Below are 22,469 nucleotides of genomic sequence, written 5' to 3' on the forward strand. Positions count from 1 at the left end.
CAGAGACTTCATGAATCGGTTTGAACAAGCTGTGCTCCAGGTGGAGTCTTACCACATGGACACCATCCTACAAATCTTTCAGCAAAAAATTTGTCTAGGCACACCATTCTTTGAGTCTCTCGCAAAGAAGCCACCAACAATGATGGATGACTTGTTCAGATGAGCAAACAAGTACTCCATGCTCGAGGCCAATGTTTGGGCGGCTACTTAATAGGTCTTGGTCACCAATCGTTCGACCAAGCAGGAAGCTTTAAGCCCTCAAACCAATCGAGGCAAGCTAACAAGAGGCGGGATGGCCAGAAGCAGCAGAATCAAGCGAGACTGACCCCCTTCAGTATCATATATGAGAAACTCCTCTTGATAATCTGCGATCTGTTTGACTTCAGGTGGCCAAAGCCAATCATGATAGATCTGGCTAAGTAGGATCGGAGCAGAAGGTGTGCCTATCATAAAGATCATGGCCATACCACCGAACAATGTAGGAGTCTCCACTACTTGGTGGAAATTCTAATCAGGGTTGAACACCTGAAACAATATGTTCGCACAACTAGCGGGCAAAGAGAGATGACCTAAGACCTAGTCGTCCAAGCCCTCACATTTTTAGCAGCTCCCAGAGTTGTCATCAACTGCATCCACGAAGGTCTCGTTGATGAAAGATACAATTCTAAACAGAAAAAGTAGAGGTAGCTCCGTGCGACCTTTGTAAAAGAACAGGTCAGTTTCGTTCAACATAACTTTTCGGAAGGAAGTATGTGCCCTATCAACGACACAATTACCTTTCCCTCTATAAATGTTAGCCAAGTGTTGCAACCACACGAAGATGCCCTAGTCCTAATACTAGGAATAAACGAGTTCAACATGAGAAGGATTCTGGTTGATTCAGGTAGCTTAGCCGACCTCTTACAAATGTTAGCCTACAAACAGATGGGCTACTCACCATTTGCCCTAGAGAGCCCAGGACGATTATTGTCTGAGTTCAATGGAGCCATGACGACTTCTCAGGGTGATGTTATGTTGCCATTCCAAGCTGGTCCAGTCATCTTGAATGTACAATTCTTGATGGTAGAAGATTTGTCTCCTTTCAATGCCATTGTGGGACTTGCATGGCTTCATAGAATGAAGGTCGTTCACTCTATGTACCATTAGATGGTGAGTTACCTCACTGAGGAGGGACAAATCAATTTCCTTGGTAGCCAACTAGCCACACACAAATGCTCACAAGTGGCATTAGATTTCGGACATTCAACCAAGGAAGAAGCACGTCCGGAATCATCAAACACGAGGGAGCAATAGAAATTACGGAGCCTGGCGGAGAAGGATCCACCTACAACTAATCCATTCCAACCATTGTACCTCTCACATGGCACAAATCAAATCACCTATACTAGCTCCCTACTCATGTATGATGAATTGGACCTGCTTGGAAGCATGCTTTAGTGAAACAAAGACGTCTTCGCTTGGACTCACTCTAATATGCCGAGAATCCATCCATTTGTGGCCTTTCACAAGCTCAATGTCATACCCTTCTCACGCCTCATCTGACAAAAGGTTCGATGTTTCCATCCAAATAGGCAGAGAATCATCCAGACGGAGATTGACAAGTTGCTAGCAGCCGGATTTATCAGAGAAGTCAAGTATTCGAACTGATTAGCAAATGTGGTGGTCGTTCCAAAGAAGAATGGGAAGTGACGAGTTTGTATTGATTACACCAACCTGAATGACACCTGCTCAAAGGATAGTTTTCCCTTGGCTCGGATAGATTAGATAGTCGACACCATCGTCGAGCATGAGATGCTCTCTTTATAGACGCTTTCTCCGGATACCACCAAATTCCCATGTCCTAGCCGAATGAGGAGAAGACAGTCTTTGTTACACCACATGGGTTGTACTTTATAAAGTTATGCCGTTCGGGCTTAAGAATGCCAATGCTACTTATCAAAGGCTAATGACAAAGACCTTCAAGCCTTTGATCGGTCGAACGATGAAGGTCTACATTGACGACATTGTTGTAAAAAGCGGAACCCGAGCTGAACACGTCCAACACTTGGAAGAAACATTTCGCCTGATGCAGGCATACAGCATGAAGCTCAATCTAGCTAAGTGTGTTTTTTGCATCAGGGTGGGAAAGTTTCTAGGGTTTATGGTGACCCAAAGAGGAATTGAAGTTAATATAGATCAAATTAAAACTATCCTTGAAACACTTGCCCCAAGTACCAAAAAGGAGTTGCAATGCCTCACAGGCTGTCTAGCAGCTTTAGGGCATTTCATAACCGGTTTCATAGACAAGTTGAGACATTTCTTCCTCATGCTTAGGGGAGCAAGCACATTCGGCTGGACGGATGAATGCAGACAGACATTTGAAATAGTCAAGCTCTAACTCACTGAACCACCCATTCTGAGCAGCCCCAAGTTTGGCGAACAACTCTAGTGTACTTGATGCATGAATATATTTGTGGCCATTAACATATGTTCATGTTTCAAACTTTGTTAAGAAAATGAGGCATGTTCCTTTAATAATTTACTAGGCATGAAAAGAGTTATTTTATATATCTTGACATTATTTTGGTATGTAAAATGCTAACAAACTCTAGGATATTTTTTACATGGAGTTTAAAACTAACTTGTACTATATTATTTTATATATATATGTCTATGATATGATTTTGAAGCCTTTATGAAATTATTGATTCAAGCCTTGTAAGTCTAACATAGAGATATGGTATGTACAATGTCATTGCACTTTTAAAATTATGTGTGTAATAAATTTTGGGAATCTCACAAGGATTCTTTTGATTTGCTAGTTTTTCAATTTAGAATGTGTAAAGAATGTCATTGGGTAACTTACCTTAATTTGTAAACTGGCTTGGTTATTTACATTATATTATTTTTTTTTAAATTAAAAAACTATACAAAACTAGGAGCTTCATGCTAATAAAGAGGCCTCATGTGTGGGACACTAACATTATTGTTTTTAAACATAGTATTGTTGACATTTCCAATTAATTATTAACATATCAAGAGCCTATATGTACTCTTTAAAGATAATGTGGTTTCAATCCCATTACTTAATCAAGCATGCTTGTGTAGGTTAAATTTGACTTAAATTCATTGAATATTTATAACTTCATATTTTGACTCATTAATATCTTCCTTTTATTCTTGTTTCCTTTTTCTTTTGAAGCCTTAAGCATATACTTAAACATTCTAAAAGAACTCACAAGGGAACAAAATCCTATTATCTATGAGTGCAAATCTTTATGTTCCATTGCTAAATCATCATAAGGAACCACTAGTGTCGCTAGAACAATTATTGATACTATAACAAATTTCACATTTTGCCACTATAATTTTAGCCACAAATAAATTTTTATGGAAAAAAGAAGATTTTTGCAACAATTTTTATTTTTATGGCAAAAAAGTTTTTTTTTTTTTTAGAGATGAAATTTATATTCGTAGCAAAATATTATATTTAACCACATCATATATTTGTTGCAAATAATTTTCCATAAGATTTTGACCTAGTATAACATCTTTCAAGCTAAGCTTAAGCAAAAAGAGATCAAACCCCTAGACAAGTACACTTATCTCATACGTGTACTTGGTTTTTGGAAATGTTTTTGAAGGTGATATAGTTCAATTTGAACCAAATCAATATAATGTCTAATTTAATATAGGTAATACAAGCATAATTCAATCTTATTTTTCTAAATTTAAATTAAGCTCAAGTTAATCAGTTTAGCATAAGAAGACTAGGTTAATAAGTGAATTAAATTTGAGTAAAATAAAATCATGTATAATATAATAAATAAATAAATTTCTTTAATGAATTAAATAATAGTATAAAATAAATACGGATATAAATTATAATATTATAAAAATATTAAATCAAGTTTACGTTAGGCTAGCTCGGATCATTCAAACCTTGACTTAAATTTAACTTGAATTAATTCGGATGGGAAAATTTGAACTCAAGCCTTATTCATATACTAAAAATGATTGGTTGAACCTGCTTTAAAATTGCATTAGATTCAATTTAGGTCATACTAATCCTTTCAAATTGTAGCCTTACCTATCACATATCAATATGGTGAAAATGATAAAAGAAAAATTATAGTGGTGCAAGCACCCTTTTTCTTACCCTAATTAATTATCACCATAGCATAATGTAATATAATTATTTTTTTTTATAGAATTTAAAATATTTATTTTATATTTTTATTTCAATTAATACCTAAACCCTATTTTCTAAAAACCGTGGTAAAAACAAAAATAATGTTATTCCACAATTTTTGCAACTCACTTTAGCTTCATATATAATTTAATGCAACAATTCTATTTTTCCTCAAAGTATTGACACATTAATATGACAAATTTGAAAGAAAAAAATCATTAAATTTACATATAAATGCTTTGGGGCTAAGCTAACATCCTATTGGTGAATTTTCATTGAGATTAAATGCAAAGAAAGGAAATGGGTTGTTGGTAGGTGGATTTAGCTTAGACTATGCTTATATAAGAATTTTATCATACATAAATTTTTTTTATACTATATATGCCTGTACAATTGAATTAAAAAGAATCCATTTTCATTACATAACCTCAAACAAAAAAAAAAAAAAAAAGAAAAAAAAAAAGAAAAAAGAAAAATGGAGAAAAATATGAAAGAAAATGGAAAATGCAAGTGGAAAATGAAGGTTCCCAAGTAGACTTAGTTTGAACAACTCTTTTCAGCCATGTGATCCCACCTATCCTCTTTAATCATGTGGACCCCATTTTAAACATCAATTTTTAATGATGTGAACCCTCATTTCAATTTTTCCTTCTATATGTGTAGACAATTTTAATTTGAAACTTGCCTTAAATTCAGAGTGAAAAATCTAACATCCTAATAGTAAATTAGGTGGTCCGAGGGCCCAAATTAAATGAGATGCTTCTTCTGGAAATGCATCCATTTATTGAGATAGTGAAACCCTCTTATCTTTTCCTTTTTAAAACTAGGAAGATAATGACTTTTTAAAATTTATATTTCCATGATATAGTCAAACTTCCTATACCCTAATGACTTTTTCTAGTAAAAGCTTTCATGACCATTTCAATGGAGTTTTTTTTTTTTTTTTTTACAAAGAATCCAAATATTGGTGAATGACCAACTTAGGAGGTGATTTAATGACTCATTCTATCGACAAACCCAAACTTGTTTTTTTATTTACAAATTTATGTAAAAATTCTTGACATATTAATTTAATAAGTTATAAAATAAAATAAAAAAACGTACTATTAAATGCTTTGGAACTAAGCAACTTAACAAGATGATATGATATTCCATCATTAATTTAAATTCAATTTCAAGTGCTAAGAAAAATTCTATATAAAATTTTTTAACATAATATTAAAATAAATTCTAGAATATGGTAAAAGTGTAACTTATAAATCATACATCGGAAAATATTTAATAAAATATGGGCTAAAATAATATAAAATACTTAATTAGACGGAAAAATGTTAATGATGTCATTCCTATCTCTCTGCCGTGTCTCCTGATGGTTTCCTTTTTCTTTTTGACTTTTTTTTTTCCTCGGCCACACGTACCCTCTTGAAGTTACAATTCCCTGGATCGACCATTCAAGCTACCCGTCTTCCAACCATTCTTCCTCCAAATTGCAAATGGCTTCTTCTTCAACCAGTCTCTCAGTAGCTTCTTCCTCTTCCACCCATCCATGGAAGTATGAAGTCTTCCTTAGTTTCAGAGGAGAAGACACCCGCAAAAGCTTTACTGATCATCTTCACTCGGCGCTTTGTCAATATGGAATCAACACTTTCATAGATGATCAATTCAGGAGAGGCGAACAAATATCTTCAGCACTCCTACGGGCAATTGAAGAATCAAGGTTTTCCATCATCGTTTTCTCTGAACACTATGCTTCTTCAAGTTGGTGTTTGGATGAACTTACAAAGATTCTTGAGTGTGTCAAAGTGGGGGGACATACAGCTTTTCCGGTTTTCTATAATGTAGATCCCTCTCATGTAAGAAAACAAACAGGGAGTTATGGAGTAGCATTTACAAAGCATGAACAAGTTTACAGGGACAACATGGAGAAAGTGCTCAAGTGGAGAGAAGCTCTAACTGTGGCATCCGGACTTTCTGGATGGGATTCGCGAGATAGGTAATTCTTCTAACTGGATTTCTTTGTTTTCTATTTGGGTGTTGCTCTTTTTTTTTTCTTCTTTTTCTTTTTCTAAGTTGGATCTACTTAAATTTCTTTCTGGGAATTGAAGTATGTATTAATTCAACCTTTCCTGTTGGTTTATCAAAGAGAAAAATGATAAAGCGAGGACGAGGTTTGGTGCTCCTTGATCTCAAAAATGACAAGAAGCATAGGGTTGTTTTTCTCGTGACTAATGCTTGAACACTTCTTCAAACCCTATTGGATCAGTGCTTTTTCAATCTTTCCGAAGACCTACTGGGATACCCGACCCTGCCCATTAATTAATTGGATCACCATATATGTTTTTGCAGCTTTGAAAATCAATACTTGTGCCCTCAAAATGCATCCAATAGCTTTTCTAGTGTTCCTAACCTCATTTCTAGGACATTCTTTACGCAGACTGCTTAATTGGGAGAGTATTAGACTGAATAATAATATCTTTGGATTATATAATTTCACAATACATTATTCCTAGCTTCACGTCTCACAGCATGATAATGGGATTAAGAGTTTGATCAATTTTAGCTTCATCTCGTTGAGTTATATATATTTTGTCTACCTTTGGTTTTTTTTTTTTTTTTCAGTCGCAACAAAGAAGAAATCTAAGCACTGCTATATTTATCTGTTTTTCTTTGTCCCTTTATGACTTTAAAAAGATGACCATATGATTGTTCTCAATTTGAATTTCGCAGACATGAATCCAAGGTTATTAAGGAAATTATTTCCAAGATCTGGAATGAACTGAATGATGCATCCTCATGCAACATGGACGCTCTAGTTGGAATGGATTCTCATATACAAAACATGGTTTCATTATTATGTATTGGGTCAGATGATGTTCAGATGGTAGGAATTTGGGGCATGGCTGGTATAGGTAAGTCAACCATTGCTAAGGTTGTTTATCAGAAAATTCGCACTCAATTTGAAGGTTATTGCTTTCTTTCAAATGTTAGAGAAAAATCACTAAAAAATGATCCAGCTGATATGCAAATGGAACTCCTTTCACAAATTTTTTGGGAAGGAAATCTAAATACAAGAATTTTCAATAGAGGAATCAATGCTATAAAAAACACGCTCCACTCCATGAAGGTCCTTGTTGTTCTTGACGATGTGGATTGCCCACAACAATTGGAGGTTTTAGCTGGAAATCATAACTGGTTTGGTCTAGGAAGTCAAATTATCATCACAACCAGAGAAAAGAATTTGCTAGATGAGAAAACGGAAATATATGAAGTTAAGGAATTAAACAACAGTGAAGCTCATATGCTCTTTTGTCAACATGCCTTTAAATATAAGCCTCCTACAGAAGATTTTGTACAGCTATGTGACTGTGCCCTAAATTATACAAAGGGCATTCCCTTAGCCCTTAAAATCTTGGGTTGTTCTCTATACAATAGAAGCAAAAAGGAATGGGAGAGTGAATTGGAAAAACTCAAAAGAATTCCAAATAAAGCTATTCAAGATGTGCTGAGAATAAGTTTTGATGGATTAGATAATAATCAAAAGGATATATTTCTTGACATCGCATGCTTCTTTAAAGGACAAGACAAAGATTACACCACAAAAATACAGAAAAGTTGTGATTTCTTTCCAGAAATTGGAATACGTAATCTTATAGATAAGTCTCTCGTAACCATTTCATATAATAAGTTGTGCATGCATGATTTGATACAAGAAATGGGATGGGAAATTGTTCGGCAAGAATCTATTAAAGACCCCGGAAAACGCAGCAGGTTGTGGGTTACTGAGGATGTCATTCATATGCTAACAACAAATATAGTAAGACCTAAATGCATAACTTTTTATTTTTTATTATTATTATTTTTTTTTAATTTTTACTTTGAGCTCATAGTCTGCTCTTGGTTCATTGTTAGGGGACTGAAGCAGTTGAAGGCATAGTCCTTGACTTGTCGGCTTTAAAAGAGCTACACTTCAGTGTTGATGTCTTTACAAAGATGAACAGATTAAGAGTGCTCAGATTCTGTAATGCACAAATATGTGAAATCTGGGATTATGCTTGGAAACGGGGAAACTATGATTCGTGTAAAAATCAGTACCCTAAATGTAAATTGCATCTATATGGGGATTTTAAATTTCTATCCAACAACTTAAAATCTCTCCATTGGGATGGATACCCTTCGAAGTCTCTTCCATCAACTTTTCATCCTGAGAAGCTTGTTGAATTAAAAATGAGCTTTAGTCGGCTTGAACAACTATGGGAAGGAAACAAGGTATAATTTATATTTTTTGTTTTTCTTTAAATGGATTATAAAGTTCATCAAAGTTGATTTGTTCTAGCCCTTTTTTTCCTCTTTTTCTTTGACAGTCATTCCAGAAGTTGAAGTTCATCAAACTTAGCCACTCTCAACATCTAATCAAAACTCCGGACTTCTCTGGAGCTCCAAACCTCAGGAGAATTATTCTTGTAGGCTGTACAAGCTTGGTCAAGGTTCACCCATCCATTGGAGCTCTCAAGAAGCTTATTTTCCTGGATTTAGAAGGCTGCAAGAACCTCAAGAGTTTCTCGAGTAGCATCCATATGGAATCTCTTCAAATTCTTAATCTCGCTGGCTGCTCAAAACTGAAGAAATTTCCAGAGGTCCAGGGAGCCATGTATAATTTACCAGAGCTTTCTTTAAAAGGAACTGCTATAAAAGGATTGCCTTTGTCCATTGAATATCTCAATGGACTTGCTTTATTAAATCTGGGAGAGTGCAAAAGCCTTGAGTCATTACCGAGCTGCATTTTTAAGTTGAAGTCCCTGAAAACTCTTATTCTTTCAAACTGCTTAAGACTGAAGAAGCTTCCAGAGATACGGGAAAATATGGAGAGTTTGAAAGAGCTTTTTCTAGATGACACTGGTCTAAGAGAGCTACCTTCATCAATTGAGCATCTAAATGAGCTTGTTTTGTTGCAGATGAAAAATTGTAAAAAACTTGCAAGTCTTCCAGAAAGCATTTTTAAGTTGAAGTCCCTGAAAACTCTTACTATTTCAAACTGCTTAAGACTGAAGAAGCTTCCAGAGATACGGGAAAATATGGAGAGTTTGAAAGAGCTTTTTCTAGATGACACTGGTCTAAGAGAGCTACCTTCATCAATCGAGCATCTAAATGGGCTTGTTTTGTTGAAGCTGAAAAATTGTAAAAAACTTGCAAGTCTTCCAGAAAGCATTTGTAAGCTGACGTCTCTTCAGACTCTTACTCTATCTGGTTGTTCAGAACTGAAGAAATTGCCAGATGACATGGGGAGCCTACAATGTTTAGTAAAGCTCGAATCAAATGGAAGTGGTATACAGGAGGTACCCACCTCTATTACTCTTTTGACAAACCTTCAAGTATTATCATTAACAGGATGTAAGGGAGGGGAATCTAAGTCAAGGAATCTGGCTTTATCTTTGCGCTCATCACCAACAGAAGGATTCCGGCTGTCTTCTTTGACGGCTTTATACTCCTTGAAAGAGTTGAATTTAAGTGACTGCAACCTACTGGAAGGAGCACTACCCAGTGATCTTAGTTCCTTATCTTGGTTGGAGCGTTTAGATCTGAGTATAAACAGTTTCATCACCGTGCCTAGCCTCAGTCGACTTCCTCAACTCGAAAGGCTCATACTGGAACACTGCAAGAGTCTTCAATCATTGCCAGAGCTTCCATCAAGTATTATAGAATTATTGGCCAACGATTGCACATCCCTGGAAAACATTTCATATCTATCAAGTGGATTTGTATTGAGGAAGTTCTGTGATTTCAACTTCGAATTTTGTAATTGCTTCCGACTAATGGAGAATGAGCAGAGTGACACTTTGGAAGCTATCCTACTCGCAATTCGGCGTTTTGCATCAGTAACGAAATTTATGGATCCAATGGATTATTCTTCGCTTCGCACAGTATGTTATTATTTGTTTGCGTATGCTAAGAATTCTTAGAACATAATTTAATGTCGTGTTAAATAATTGAGACAATCCCACAAATAATCTTGGAATACTAATCCTAGAATATTATTTCTCTACATGCATGCCGCTAACTTTTTCATGATTCAGTTTGCTTCAAGGATTCCGTATGATGCTGTTGTTCCTGGGAGTAGCATTCCAGAGTGGTTCACCGATCAGAGCGTGGGGTGTTCAGTAACTGTAGAGCTGCCTCCGCATTGGTATACTACCAGGTTGATAGGATTGGCTGTTTGTGCTGTTTTCCACCCAAACATCAGCAAGGGTAAGTTCGGCCGTTCTGCATACTTTAGTATGAATGAATCTGTCGGCTTCTCTATCGACAACACGGCTTCCATGCATTTTTCAAAAGCTGAGCACATCTGGTTTGGGTATCGATCCCTTTTTGGAGTGGTTTTCAGCCGGAGCATCGATCACCTGGAGGTTTCATTTTCTGAATCCATTCGTGCCGGCGAAGTGGTGAAAAAGTGTGGGGTTCGTCTGATCTTTGAGCAAGATCTTCCATTTGGCCGGGAGGAGATGAACCATGTGAGCTTGAGGAAATCTGGTCCAAATTTTTTCATTCCTTAATTTATTAAAATAAACATATTAAAGCAATAATTTTTGTAATTGCTGAAATGTTATGCTACATATTTTTAACCATTAAATATCTTGGTAAAGTTGTTTTAAGTGAATACGTACCTTTTTCATAATCAATGATTCTAATGAATAAAAACTTATTAATTTATTTTATAAACTACTCTTAAATGTTATATTTTAATTATTTTTAGTTAAATACATACAAATTCTAATAAAAACATGTTTTTTCATTTTTTTTAAAATGTAGAAAAAATAATACTTTCTTTTGATTTACTTTATTGAAGAGTCCACCAAAAGTCTTTAGTGAAACATAAAAAGAATTCATTTTAAGTTGAATCATTTCATTCAATTTAATGAAAAATACGTTAATTTCTTCAGATATCTCAACATGAAGAAAGTGAAGGAAGTTATTATAGGTGGAGACTCAGATATCCGAGGTAATCACTTGCTTTTAATATGTTTTTAGGTCTTTTTACTACTCCATTAGATTAAGATATGAACAAAATTTTGATTTCCTCTTTCATTTAAACTGTTTTGAACTATTTCTTTTTCTTCTTTAGTGTGAACATTGTCCATGATCATTTCTTGAAGTATATTCAAGATTTGATGCTCACCTACTCCATCTATGTTCTATTCATAGATGTCATCACCATCATACTTTGATTAGATGATTTGATTCCTTTCTTCATATTAAAGATCAGGAGGTGTTGGTCTAGGGTAATAATTTCTAGTTTTGTTTTGTTGTTTGAATTGATGGTTTATTCTATTTATTTGAGGGTCTTGATCCTTAAATATGGATTTCAACCTATCAATATTTAAATTTGAAGTTTCTGTTATAACATTTACAACTTTTGTATTTGTAGAGGAAGGTTTGAAGGAGAGGTCTAGTTGTTCTAACCGATTTGTTAATCTATTGATTAATTCATTGTTCGATTTTGAAAATTTGATTGGTTCACTTCCTACTTCCGCAAGTTTGAAAATCATACGATTTTTGTCTAATTTTTGTTTGGAAATTGGGGAAGAGTGATTAAAGGATTATTTGGAAGTTCTAAGTTGTTTTCTATTCTATCTAATTGAGAAGAGAGAGTACCTAACATTTGATTAGTAAATTTATTTTTTTGTTGAAGGTTTTTACAGTATTTTAAGGTTACTGTTCTTCCTTCATTATCCTTTAATCCTATTATTTTGAAAGGTGAAGCGATGATTTCAATATTTCGAGTTTTTATGGTTATTTCCTCTAAAGGAGGATGATTCGAAATAACAATTTTGCATGACGTAGTTTTCCAAGGTTGGTTATCTAGAAAATATATAATATTAGTGAATTGAATTTTTTAATTTTCATTTTTAAAACCAAATTTTAATTGACTCCATTCTAATTTATTTATAGTTTTCTTTATTTCAATAATGATTTTGAATTCAATAAATAACATATCATTTTATTTCATTTTGATGATCATTGTGGACTAATATTTTTTCAATTATTTTATGTGATTAAATTCATATTTGTATTAATTGAACATATTTTGTGTGCTAAGTTGTGCCTTTTTGTCTTAACTAAATAAAAAACTTGAAAGAAATTAAAGAATTATCTAGAGGTTGACGAGAGTTTAGTTTTAATAGATATATTATGCTAGAGTAACAGAGTTGGACACACAAGAACCAATAAAAAAAACTAGAAAAAAAATGAGAAAATTAGGAAGAGATGTAATAAAATGAATATATATATATAGGGATTAAAATGGATTAAAATATTATTTTGTATATTAAAAGATTAAAATATATTTTATTTTGTATAGGGAGACTATTTACCATTTTTTTTAGTATAATAACCAAAATAGTCGTGTGAGTGCTGTTAGACGCAGTTGGTCTGTTGATTTAAAGCCCCGCACGAGTAGTCGCCAAACATGGTGGTTTAGCTACGCCCAAAATTCTACCGCGTGCAAAGAATTGGATGGAGGCAAAAGTTAGTGGGAAAGTTGGCATTAAGGTATGTAGTGGCAGTCTATAAATAATATTATGGACACGGTGGTATTTTTTAGAAACGAGTAGGGCCCAACCGCCACTACAAGGAAAAAGGTATATGGTGACATTTATAACGAGTCACCATAAACATAGGGTGTCACTACAACATAATGTCACCTTCTCCACTGACACCATAGAGGGTACCAATTGGTGACGTACTTGGAAGTGACACCAAAGTAGATAAATGGTGACCCATTCGGAAGTGACACCATATATTTCTAGTGATGATAGGGTGTCACATTAAATACATCATCTTTGAGTTATGATGTCACATTAAATGCATCACCTTTGAGTTATGGTATCACATCATTGTAAATTATTGTGGAAGATATGATTGGTTTTAGTTGTTGATTTTTGTAATGCTTATGAATTAATAAGATTAATCTGTTTATATTTTGTCCATAAATATAACAATCATATTATATTTAACTCATTTTTCTGTAATGTTTCTGGAATAACTCATAATACATTAATCATCTAATGATATTTGTATATCAAATGTTCACAAAAGGATAGTACGTCCAACATATCAAACCCATTAAAACTAAAAAAGAAGGGTGAATACATACCAAAACATGATTCAGAAATGTTAAAGATCCCAAGATTCATGTATACCTCCATTTCATAAGCATAAAACCGGCTAACCATAAAATGACATAAAAGTCCCATCTAAAAATCTAAACTTCTCAGTTGCAATTAAAGTAACGTTTATGTCCTATAACGTATGACATAAGAGTTGCATTTAAAAACCCAAAATCTTGTTGCCTTCTTCTTCTTTTTTATTCTCCATTTCACCCTCCCAAGAGTGTATACCTGCATTTCAAAATTTAATGAGTTTTAGAGATTTTTATTGAAGAAAATAAACATGGATCGATGTTATCATAAATGAACAAATCTAAGAACTATTTTTTTTTTTCAAATAGAAACATTATCCAAAGAATAAGCATTACTATACAATACCTATGGAAAAATTCATGTAGTAGCTAAGGGACTCACCATGCATGGTGATCATGATGCATCAACATGATTCATGATTAGTTGTAGCACAAAAGTAGCCCATTCTCCTCTAATTTCATCGAATTCTACTTGAGAATATGTTTTTTTTTATCACCAAACTGAAATCAAATAAGAAAATAACATTAAAATGCATAACATTTGAAGGCCTAAAACTATGTACAATTCATTAAATAAGTAATACCTTTGAAGCAATAATTGTAGGATAAAAAAATTATCTTTTTAGTGAATCTCATAACAAAGTAGTCACATTCGAACCCTCCTTCTTCTCTTGGACACTAATCGATCAATTATAAAATAACATTAGTACTCACATATATAAATGGTGCAAATGCATAAGCTAATGTGTAAAGAAAATTTTTTGGATGTCACCTGCACTAGTTGCTAAGATGGCTCCCTCTTAGATGTTTTCTTTGCAAATATTCGAAGAGCCCTATGTAAATAAGTTCAATGGGTACATTTTTAAAATAGGTAAATGTTATATGTTTTAATATATATATATAAATAATAAAAAAAATGTGTTTGAGGTGAATGTATTTTTTTATTTAAAAATAATACTATGAAAAATAATAGGAAGAACTTACATGTTTACGATGTCATTTAAGTCCTCACATGGTTTGTGATGCATAGGGTCAAGATAATGGACTATCATTTTCCTTGGCTCAAGCACTACCTAAATATAAACCCTCTAAGTCCTCATATCTATTTCTATTAACAAAATATAAAAACTTTCCAAAACTCAACTACTTAAATATAAAAACAAAATCAAATAAAATATCTAGCTAATTGGATTTTAGAAACTAAATAAACTATAAATAAACTAAATATAAAAACTAAATAAAATATCTATGCCCATGAATTAATTGAATAGGATAGAAAGACATAGAGAGAACATGGTTATGGTTATGATTTCCATCTTATCATCTCCCGTCAATACCACACATGCCCATTTTAAGGTTGGACACTACTTTTGTTGCTAGACTTGGAAAGGGAACTTCAAAATTGAAAACATAAATAAACCCTTATGTAAAAAAAAATAACATTAAAATATAATTGAGCATTAAAATATTTACTCTCTTTCATCACTTTCATTTGAATATTAATAATCTCTTATTGAGATAGATACTTACAATTTAACAAAATAGAATTTCCTAATAATAAAAAATATAAAAATTTCTATTTCTATTAACAAAATATAAAAACTTTCCAAAACTCAACTACTTAAATATAAAAACAAAATCAAATAAAATATCTAGCTAATTGGATTTTAGAAACTAAATAAACTATAAATAAATTAAATATAAAAACTAAATAAAATATCTATGCCCATGAATTAATTGAAGAGGATAGAAAGACACAGAGAGAACATGGCTATGGTTATGATTTCCATCTTATCATCTCCCGTCAATACCACACATGCCTTCCCGGATTGGTCCTTTTGGGGTTGGATACTCTCAACGAAATTCTATATCTCATTCCCACTTAGATACAAACAGAAAAATCATTCTTTTTTTTTTCCTCTCTCGTTTTTTAGAAAGGATGAAGATTATGTGATAATAAATCTAAAAAAAATTATGTACCTGTCATTCTCACACAAATACATATTAAAAATCATTCATTTTTTCCTGTTTTTCACTTTTTTTAAGGACTTGATCATGTGTTTGGTTTAGATGAAAAAATCAATTAATCTACAGTTTTTTCTTCTATGCTAGAAGATTAAACCTAAATTTTTTTTCCCTACAACTCAAGAAAACACAATCCACAAAAACCATAATACAAAGATGTTGAAACAATTAATATAATGACATTAATAAAAGAAAAAAAAAATGACAGATCCAAGAGATTTTGGGTTACTTGGGAGTCCACAAAGTGAAGAATGTCCGTTGTGAGCGTGTTGACTATGGATGGGTGAGAAAAAAGGTTGAAGAAGATCATGATTTTATATATAGGATTTATATATTGAGATTTTTTGGATTGTGGGTGAGATATGGAAACAATGGGATTTTTATATAGTATCCATCATTATTAATTCTAAAAGTGGGCTCATTAAGTTATAATACCTAAAAAAATTTATTTTATATGATGTCACTTCCCAAAAAATGACACTATAAATATAAAATTAATATCATCTAACTACCTCAATTGAAGATTTTTTATATGATGTGTCACCTTTATTAATTATAAACCCTATGGTGTCATTATTTTAAAAGTGACACCGTAAATAGTGACACCATAAACTATTTTTGTAGTAGTGCGCTCTCATACATATCTCATAAATAATTATTATGTTCATCTTCTTACACCCTTCCTTTACTCCTAGCCTCAGATTCTCTGCTTTCGCACCAAGTCCATCTTCTCTCTCCCATTTCACTCCCTTGAAGTCGATTTCTCTATCATTTTTCACTGTGTGAAGAAGTGGTTTCTCTTTGTAAGATGCATTTTCTCTTGCCTTTTGATTTCTCTAACAATTTCAAGAACTAATCTCACTCTGGAAACTTTCTATGGGCATAACTTCTCTCGGTGCATGAAGATTACTGATGTTGGAGCGCTACACAAATACTCCAGTCATAAATCTTCATACTCTTATTTCATGGAAGCACCGATAAGTCTGTCTTTTTAAGCACAAGATCTCTAATAACTAAAAGTTTGATAGATGTTGTTCGATTGCTCTATGTTCAGGGGCTTGCAAATGCTTTTGTTTCTACTTGGATCAGAAATCACTGATGCATCTGTTGCTGCAAATGCGTCAAGCTATTCAAATTGAGAATTGCTTGGATTTGAGCAGGTATGCTTTAGTCCCTAGTCTTGATTGTTGCTGAGGATTTATGAGACAATCAATTATTCTTGAAAGCTACTTGCTTGGGTAACTTGCTAAGGTTCTGTTAGTCTTCAGATTAAGGCAGTGTGAATGCTTCTCACCTAATTATGTTATCACCCTTCTTGATTCTAGATGATTTGCAGCTACCTCAACATTTTATTCATTGAGTGAGGTAGTTGGCAAAGCTCTTTTTAAGAGAAAAAGATTATTCATACTCTGGTAACATCTATTAAAACAGAAAAAGGTCTGTGAGGGTAGGTTTTCTAATGGAAACATTTGTAAGCTGACGACTCTTCACTCTTATACTCTCTCTAGTTGCTCAGAACTGAAGAAATGGCCAGATGACATGGGGAGCCCACAATGATTAGTAAAGGTCGAAGCAAATGGAAGTGGTATACAAGAGGTACCCACCTCTATTACTCTTTTGACAAAGTTTCAAGTATCAGCATTAGCAGGATGCAAGGCAGGGGAATCCGTGTCAAGGAATCTGGTTTTATCTTTGCGCTCATCACCAACAGAGGGATTGGGTCTATGCTACTTGAAAATGCTGAATTTAAGTGACTGCAACCTATTGGAAGGAGCCTACCCAGTGATCTTGGCTCCTTGTCTTCATTGGAACGATTAGATCTGAGCAGAAACGGTTTCATTACCGTGCCTGGTAGCCTCAAAAGGCTCATAGTGGAACAACACTGCAAGAGTCTTCAATCATTGCCAGAGCCTCCATCAAGTATTCAAGATTTATGGGCCACACATCCCTGGAAACCTTTTCATATCCATCAAGTGCATATGCATTGAACGAGCAGAGCGACACTGTGGAAGCTATTCTACGGGGAATTCGGCTTGTTGCATCAATACAGAAATCCAGAGCTCCAAATGAGCATTCTGCCTTTCCCTGGATGTTCTATTATTAAATGTTCGCGTGTGCTAAGAATTCTTAAAACATATTTTAATATGGTGTTAAATAATTGACGCAATCCCACAAAATAATCTTGGAATACTAATCCTAGAATATTATTTCTCGACATGCCTCCAACCTTTTCATGATTCCTGGTAACCCTGGTCTATCTACTTAGTATAACATTGTTGCTTATGGAAGTACCATTCCAGAGTGGTTCATCCATCAGGGGGTGGGGTGTTCAGTGACTGTAGAGCTGCCCCCACATTGGTATAATACCAAGTTGATGGGATTGGCTGTTTGAGCTATTTTCAACGCAAACATTACCATGGGTGAGTTGGCCGAGTTTTTATGTTTTAGTGTGAATGAATCTGGCAGCTTCTATATCGACGACGGGGCTTCCATGCATTTTTCAAAAGCTGCCCACATCTGGTTTGGTTATCGACCGCTTGCTGACCTCTTTTGGGGTTCTGGTGGTCCGTTTAGAAACCAGAGCAACACTTTGAAGGTTTCATTTTCTCTTGAGAAAGTGGGGTTCGTGTAGTATCTGAGCAAGACGATAAATATGGGGAATGGATCTTTCCTTTTGGCACCCTGTGGCCGGGAGAAGGAGATGAACCATCTTTTTCAATAGGCCTCGATATCCTGTACTCCCCATATAAGCTTCAGGAAATCTGGTCCTGATTTTTTCATTCCTCAATTTGTTAAAATAAATATACTATAATATTAAAGCAATATTTTTTCTAATAGCTCATATGTAATGATACTTATTTTTAACCATTGAATATCATGGTAAAGTTGTTTTAAGTGAATACCTTCTTCTATAATCAATGATTCTAATGAATATATAAAAACTTATTATTTAATTTTATAAACTACTCTTAAATGTTATGTTTTAATTATCTTTAGTTAAATATGTACAAATTCTAATAGAAACATGTTTTTTTTTTTTAATGTAGAAAAGATAACAATTTTTTTTGTTTACTTTATTGAAGAGTCAACCAAAAGTTTTTAGTGAGCAAAAAAAAAAAAAAAAAATCAATTCAAGTTCGATCATTTCATTCAATTTAGTGAAAAGTACTTTAATTTCTCCGGATTCGAATTAAAAGTTCAAATAGAGTTGATTGTAAGATCAGTAAGCACATGAGATCGAATTGTTGAATAGTTTCACATTGTAATTAAATATTTGGTATTGCTAGTCTTCCAATGTTAACACTTCTATAAAATTAGATTTTGATTATAAAGGTCATATTTAATAGTAGAGATAAGGATGGTTTCACAAAAGTTTTCTCATACCTCATGGTTGATTTACCGGTAGAAGTACGTGTTTCAAGTTAAAAGCTTTATTTATAACTTTTTATTCCTTTTTTCTTTCATAAATCTATATCTTTTTTTGGATGAATAGTGTTTTTATGGTAGATTTTATTTTTTAAAATTCAATTGGAGTGTCTTCTAAGAACTGTAAATAGTAAAATATGAGATTTTTCATTTATAAATCCAAATGCGAAATAAATGGAGGATTGTTATATATAATATGGAATGTGTTTAATTTATTCAACATTGATAATTAAATTGGTTTCAACTTTTAGGAAATTTTATTATGAGATAAATAAATAATATTTAGAAGTATTTACATTAATGCTATGATATATTTTTTAGATAATAAATTCATATTAGCATTGGTTTTAACTACTTTTGGTGGGTTATAAACTTGTACAAAGTTGTGCATGTTGATGGTTGATGTATATGGTGCAAATTATGTGTTTATATATTTTATGTTAAGAGCTCATGTTGAATGAAAGGAGCAAGAGTACCCTAAGAAAACTCCAAATGATGATTATAGTATTGACTAAACCCACGTAATAGTGACATTCACTCCAAGCATAGGGTGGTTGGTTGGTTGCAAGTAATAATTTAACCCAATAAGTCATGTGTCAAATTATAGGGACTAACTTCAAGGATTGGAGAATGTGTAATAGAAGTTTGGGTACAATGTGTATAATAATATGATTCAAGCTTCAAAATTCTAATATAGAGATATGATATGTATAATGTCAATGCACCTTTAAAATTATATGTATAATAAATTTTGGGAATCTCACAAGGACTCTTATGATTTGCTAGTTTTTCTGGAACGTGTAAAGAATGTCATTGGGCAGCTAACCTTAATTTGTAAACCAGTTTGGTTATTTACATTATACTATGATTTTTTGACTTAAAAAACTATACAAGGCGAGGAGGTTCATGCTCACAAAGAGGCCCCATGTATGGGACACTAGCATTATTCTTTTTAAACATAATATTTTTTACATTTCCAATTAATTATTAACATATCGAGAGCCTACATGTACTTTTTAAAGATAATATGGTTTTGATTCCATTACTTAAGCAAGCGTACTTATGTAGGTAAAATTTGACTTAAATTCATGGAATATTTATAACTTCGTATTTTGACTCATTAATATCTTCCTTTTTTTCTTCTTTCCTTTTCTTTTGAAGCCTTAAGCATATACTTAAGACATTCTAAAAGAAGAACTCACAAGAGAACAAGATCCCATTGTCTATAAGTGCATATCTTTATGTCCCATTGCTAAATCATCATAAGGAACCACTAATGTTGCTAGAACAATTACTACGTGAGATTTTATTTTATTTTTTAAAAAACATTTATTATTATTTAAATGGTATGCATTGCACCTACAACTGAGTTAACCCATAATTTTTTCAATTTGATTTATTAAGCTTTTTCATTGATATACTCAATGCTAAAACATGCAATTTTTCTCAAAATCAATAATATTTATTTTCAAGTCTTATTTGAAAGTTTATTTCTTTTTTGAACAATTAATATGCAATCATCCAATATTAATATATTGAGTGAAACAAGTTTATTTAAAAGTTGGTTTTAGCAATTGATTCATTTCTAGAAATATCAAAAGGTTGCCTTCTTACTTTTGTTTTGCTCATACCGAGGAAGAAACAAATTCAAAAACAAACTCATTTTAAGAACTTAAAACATAATATTATATAAAAGAAAATGCAACCTTAGGAATAAACCAACATGAAGCCATGAGGTATAGGCTAAGTTTGGTCTTGGCTTGGATTGGTTACCACATGCATGGATGGTAGCTAAATAGCTATACAAATCTAATATTCCAATAGTAAGATAGTCCTAGTGTCCAAATTAAAAGAGGTGTTTCTCCTTGAAAATACATCCATTTATTAAGGCATTTAAGTCTTCATTTTTTTTTAACTATGAAGATAATGAAATTTGGATAGTAAGTCACAATTGAAAGTTGGGAGAAACTTCCTTAGTAGAAAGTCCGTCAAACATGGACACTTGCATGAGAAGCCCTTTATATTCTTTCCTTCTTCTAGCTAGGTTAGCTAACATCTAGAAATAAATATTTAAATTTATATTTCCATTAGATAATGCTTCCAATACTTTTCTAGCAAAAGCTTCACTATCCATCTCTATGGTGCTTTAGTTTGAATAACCATCCAAACATTTGTGAATAACCAACTTTAGAGAAGATGAAATGATCCATTCTACGGACACTTAATTGAAAGTATTTACATATTAATTTATTTAGTTATAAAAATTAAGAAACTTACTATTAAATTCTTTGGAGCTAAACAACTTAAGAAAATGCTATGATATTCCCATCATTAATTAAAATTTAGACAAATGTGCAAAGAAAACTACCATATAAAATTTTTAACATGATGTTAAAATAAATTCTAGGATATGGTGGAAGCCAAATTTATAAATCCTACACTAGCAAACATTTAATGAATTATTTACTAAAGTAACATAAAATATTAAATTAGATAAAAATATTAAAAATTTGAATAAAGTAATTGATTTCACAGGAAGAAACAATCATGAGTTATTCAGCCAAATTATTTTTCATTAATGAAAAACAAATCAAGATTTCATTTTTTTACTATAGGGATTTAATTTGTTACACCATATTTGTTGAATTAGGTTGAAAAAATATCATAAAATAAAAAGAAAAAAGGAGTGAGAAATATTTTCAATGTTGATACCTTATTGTTCACCAATCTTATAATATTTTGAATGTATAATTTCTAAAAACTAACATGAAAATGAAAGATTTAAAAAGTAATAGTAATTGGGATGTTTTTGTGTAAAAATGCTACCCTAAATATATAAATACCTTTTTTCTCATTCCTCTCTCTCTCTCTCTCTCCCCTAGTTTCCTTTTTCTTTTTGACTTTTCAATCTTGCTTTTATCTTTTTTCTTTGTGGTGTGAGAAAAGACAAGAAAATTTTAGTATTTATTTATTTATTTATTTATTTTTGTTTCAAAGTAGTTTTCATATGGAGTCATATATATCCCTCTTTTATTTGACCTTCATCTAAACCAAAATTGGTAAAACAAACACCAAAATTTTTCTTAATTAAAATACATCAAAATACTTGGAACATTAAATTCAACCATAATTTTTTTCTTGACAGATAAACCATTGCATCTTATTCAACATCATCATTATTTGCATTACTCATCCTCGAACTTAAGAGTGACATTATTGAGTTATTGTACCCCAACAATTTCTTTCATAAGAACTTAAACTTGTTATCCTTATTTTTTAATCGAATTCTTAAATCTAATTTTGACCATCTCATTTAAAAATCAATCCTTGTATAGCGTGGGTTAGTTAAGCCTTTTAAAAAAGGAGACAACTTAGCATATAACTAAGAGTTAAAATCTAATTTGTTATGCAAGATGGATAGATTAGAATGAGATGGTCAAGAATGAAACTTCCTATGAAATTCGATGTTACCATTCTTTTGATGATTACACATCACAATACGTAGAAGTAGTATTATTGCACTCAATGGTATGTAGGCATCACCTGCTTGGATGTAAGCCATATATTTACTTTTTTAACTCTATTATAGCTTTTCCTTATAAATTGTAAATTTTAAATAAATTTCTCTTGCAATTCATTGTTAGAAAATTGTCC

General features: G+C 32.5%; 1 protein-coding gene and 1 long non-coding RNA gene across 5 annotated transcripts; one reads left to right on the forward strand and one right to left on the reverse strand.

Moving 5' to 3' along the window:
• Positions 1–5,562: 5,562 nt before the first annotated feature.
• Positions 5,563–17,596, forward strand: LOC100246324 (disease resistance protein RPV1). 4 transcript variants are annotated; one of them, XR_009467158.1, is made up of 9 exons: positions 5,563–6,164; positions 6,899–7,985; positions 8,081–8,437; positions 8,533–10,089; positions 10,243–10,677; positions 11,107–11,165; positions 12,585–12,715; positions 16,085–16,192; positions 16,444–16,883. XR_009467158.1 is itself a non-coding variant. In XM_010659469.3 (8 exons), exons 1-7 carry the CDS (start codon positions 5,665–5,667, stop codon positions 16,526–16,528), a joined length of 4,080 nt encoding a protein of 1,359 aa, XP_010657771.1. In that variant the 5' UTR covers positions 5,563–5,664; the 3' UTR covers positions 16,529–16,549; positions 16,898–17,596. The 4 variants fall into 4 exon arrangements, 3 of the variants coding, with proteins under 3 accessions (XP_010657771.1, XP_019078994.1, XP_059597296.1); XM_010659469.3 differs by lacking the exons at positions 12,585–12,715; positions 16,085–16,192 and adding an exon at positions 16,898–17,596 and having other exon boundaries at positions 16,444–16,549; XM_019223449.2 differs by having other exon boundaries at positions 16,085–16,884.
• Positions 13,136–14,880, reverse strand: LOC132254782 (uncharacterized). Its single transcript, XR_009467152.1, has 3 exons — positions 13,949–14,880; positions 13,747–13,865; positions 13,136–13,563 (listed from the first exon to the last, which is right to left on the reverse strand). It is a non-coding gene; the product is annotated as an uncharacterized LOC132254782 (long non-coding RNA).
• Positions 17,597–22,469: the final 4,873 nt, after the last annotated feature.

This window comes from Vitis vinifera, chromosome 12 (assembly GCF_030704535.1).
Source record: "Vitis vinifera cultivar Pinot Noir 40024 chromosome 12, ASM3070453v1".
NCBI lineage: Eukaryota > Viridiplantae > Streptophyta > Magnoliopsida > Vitales > Vitaceae > Vitis > Vitis vinifera.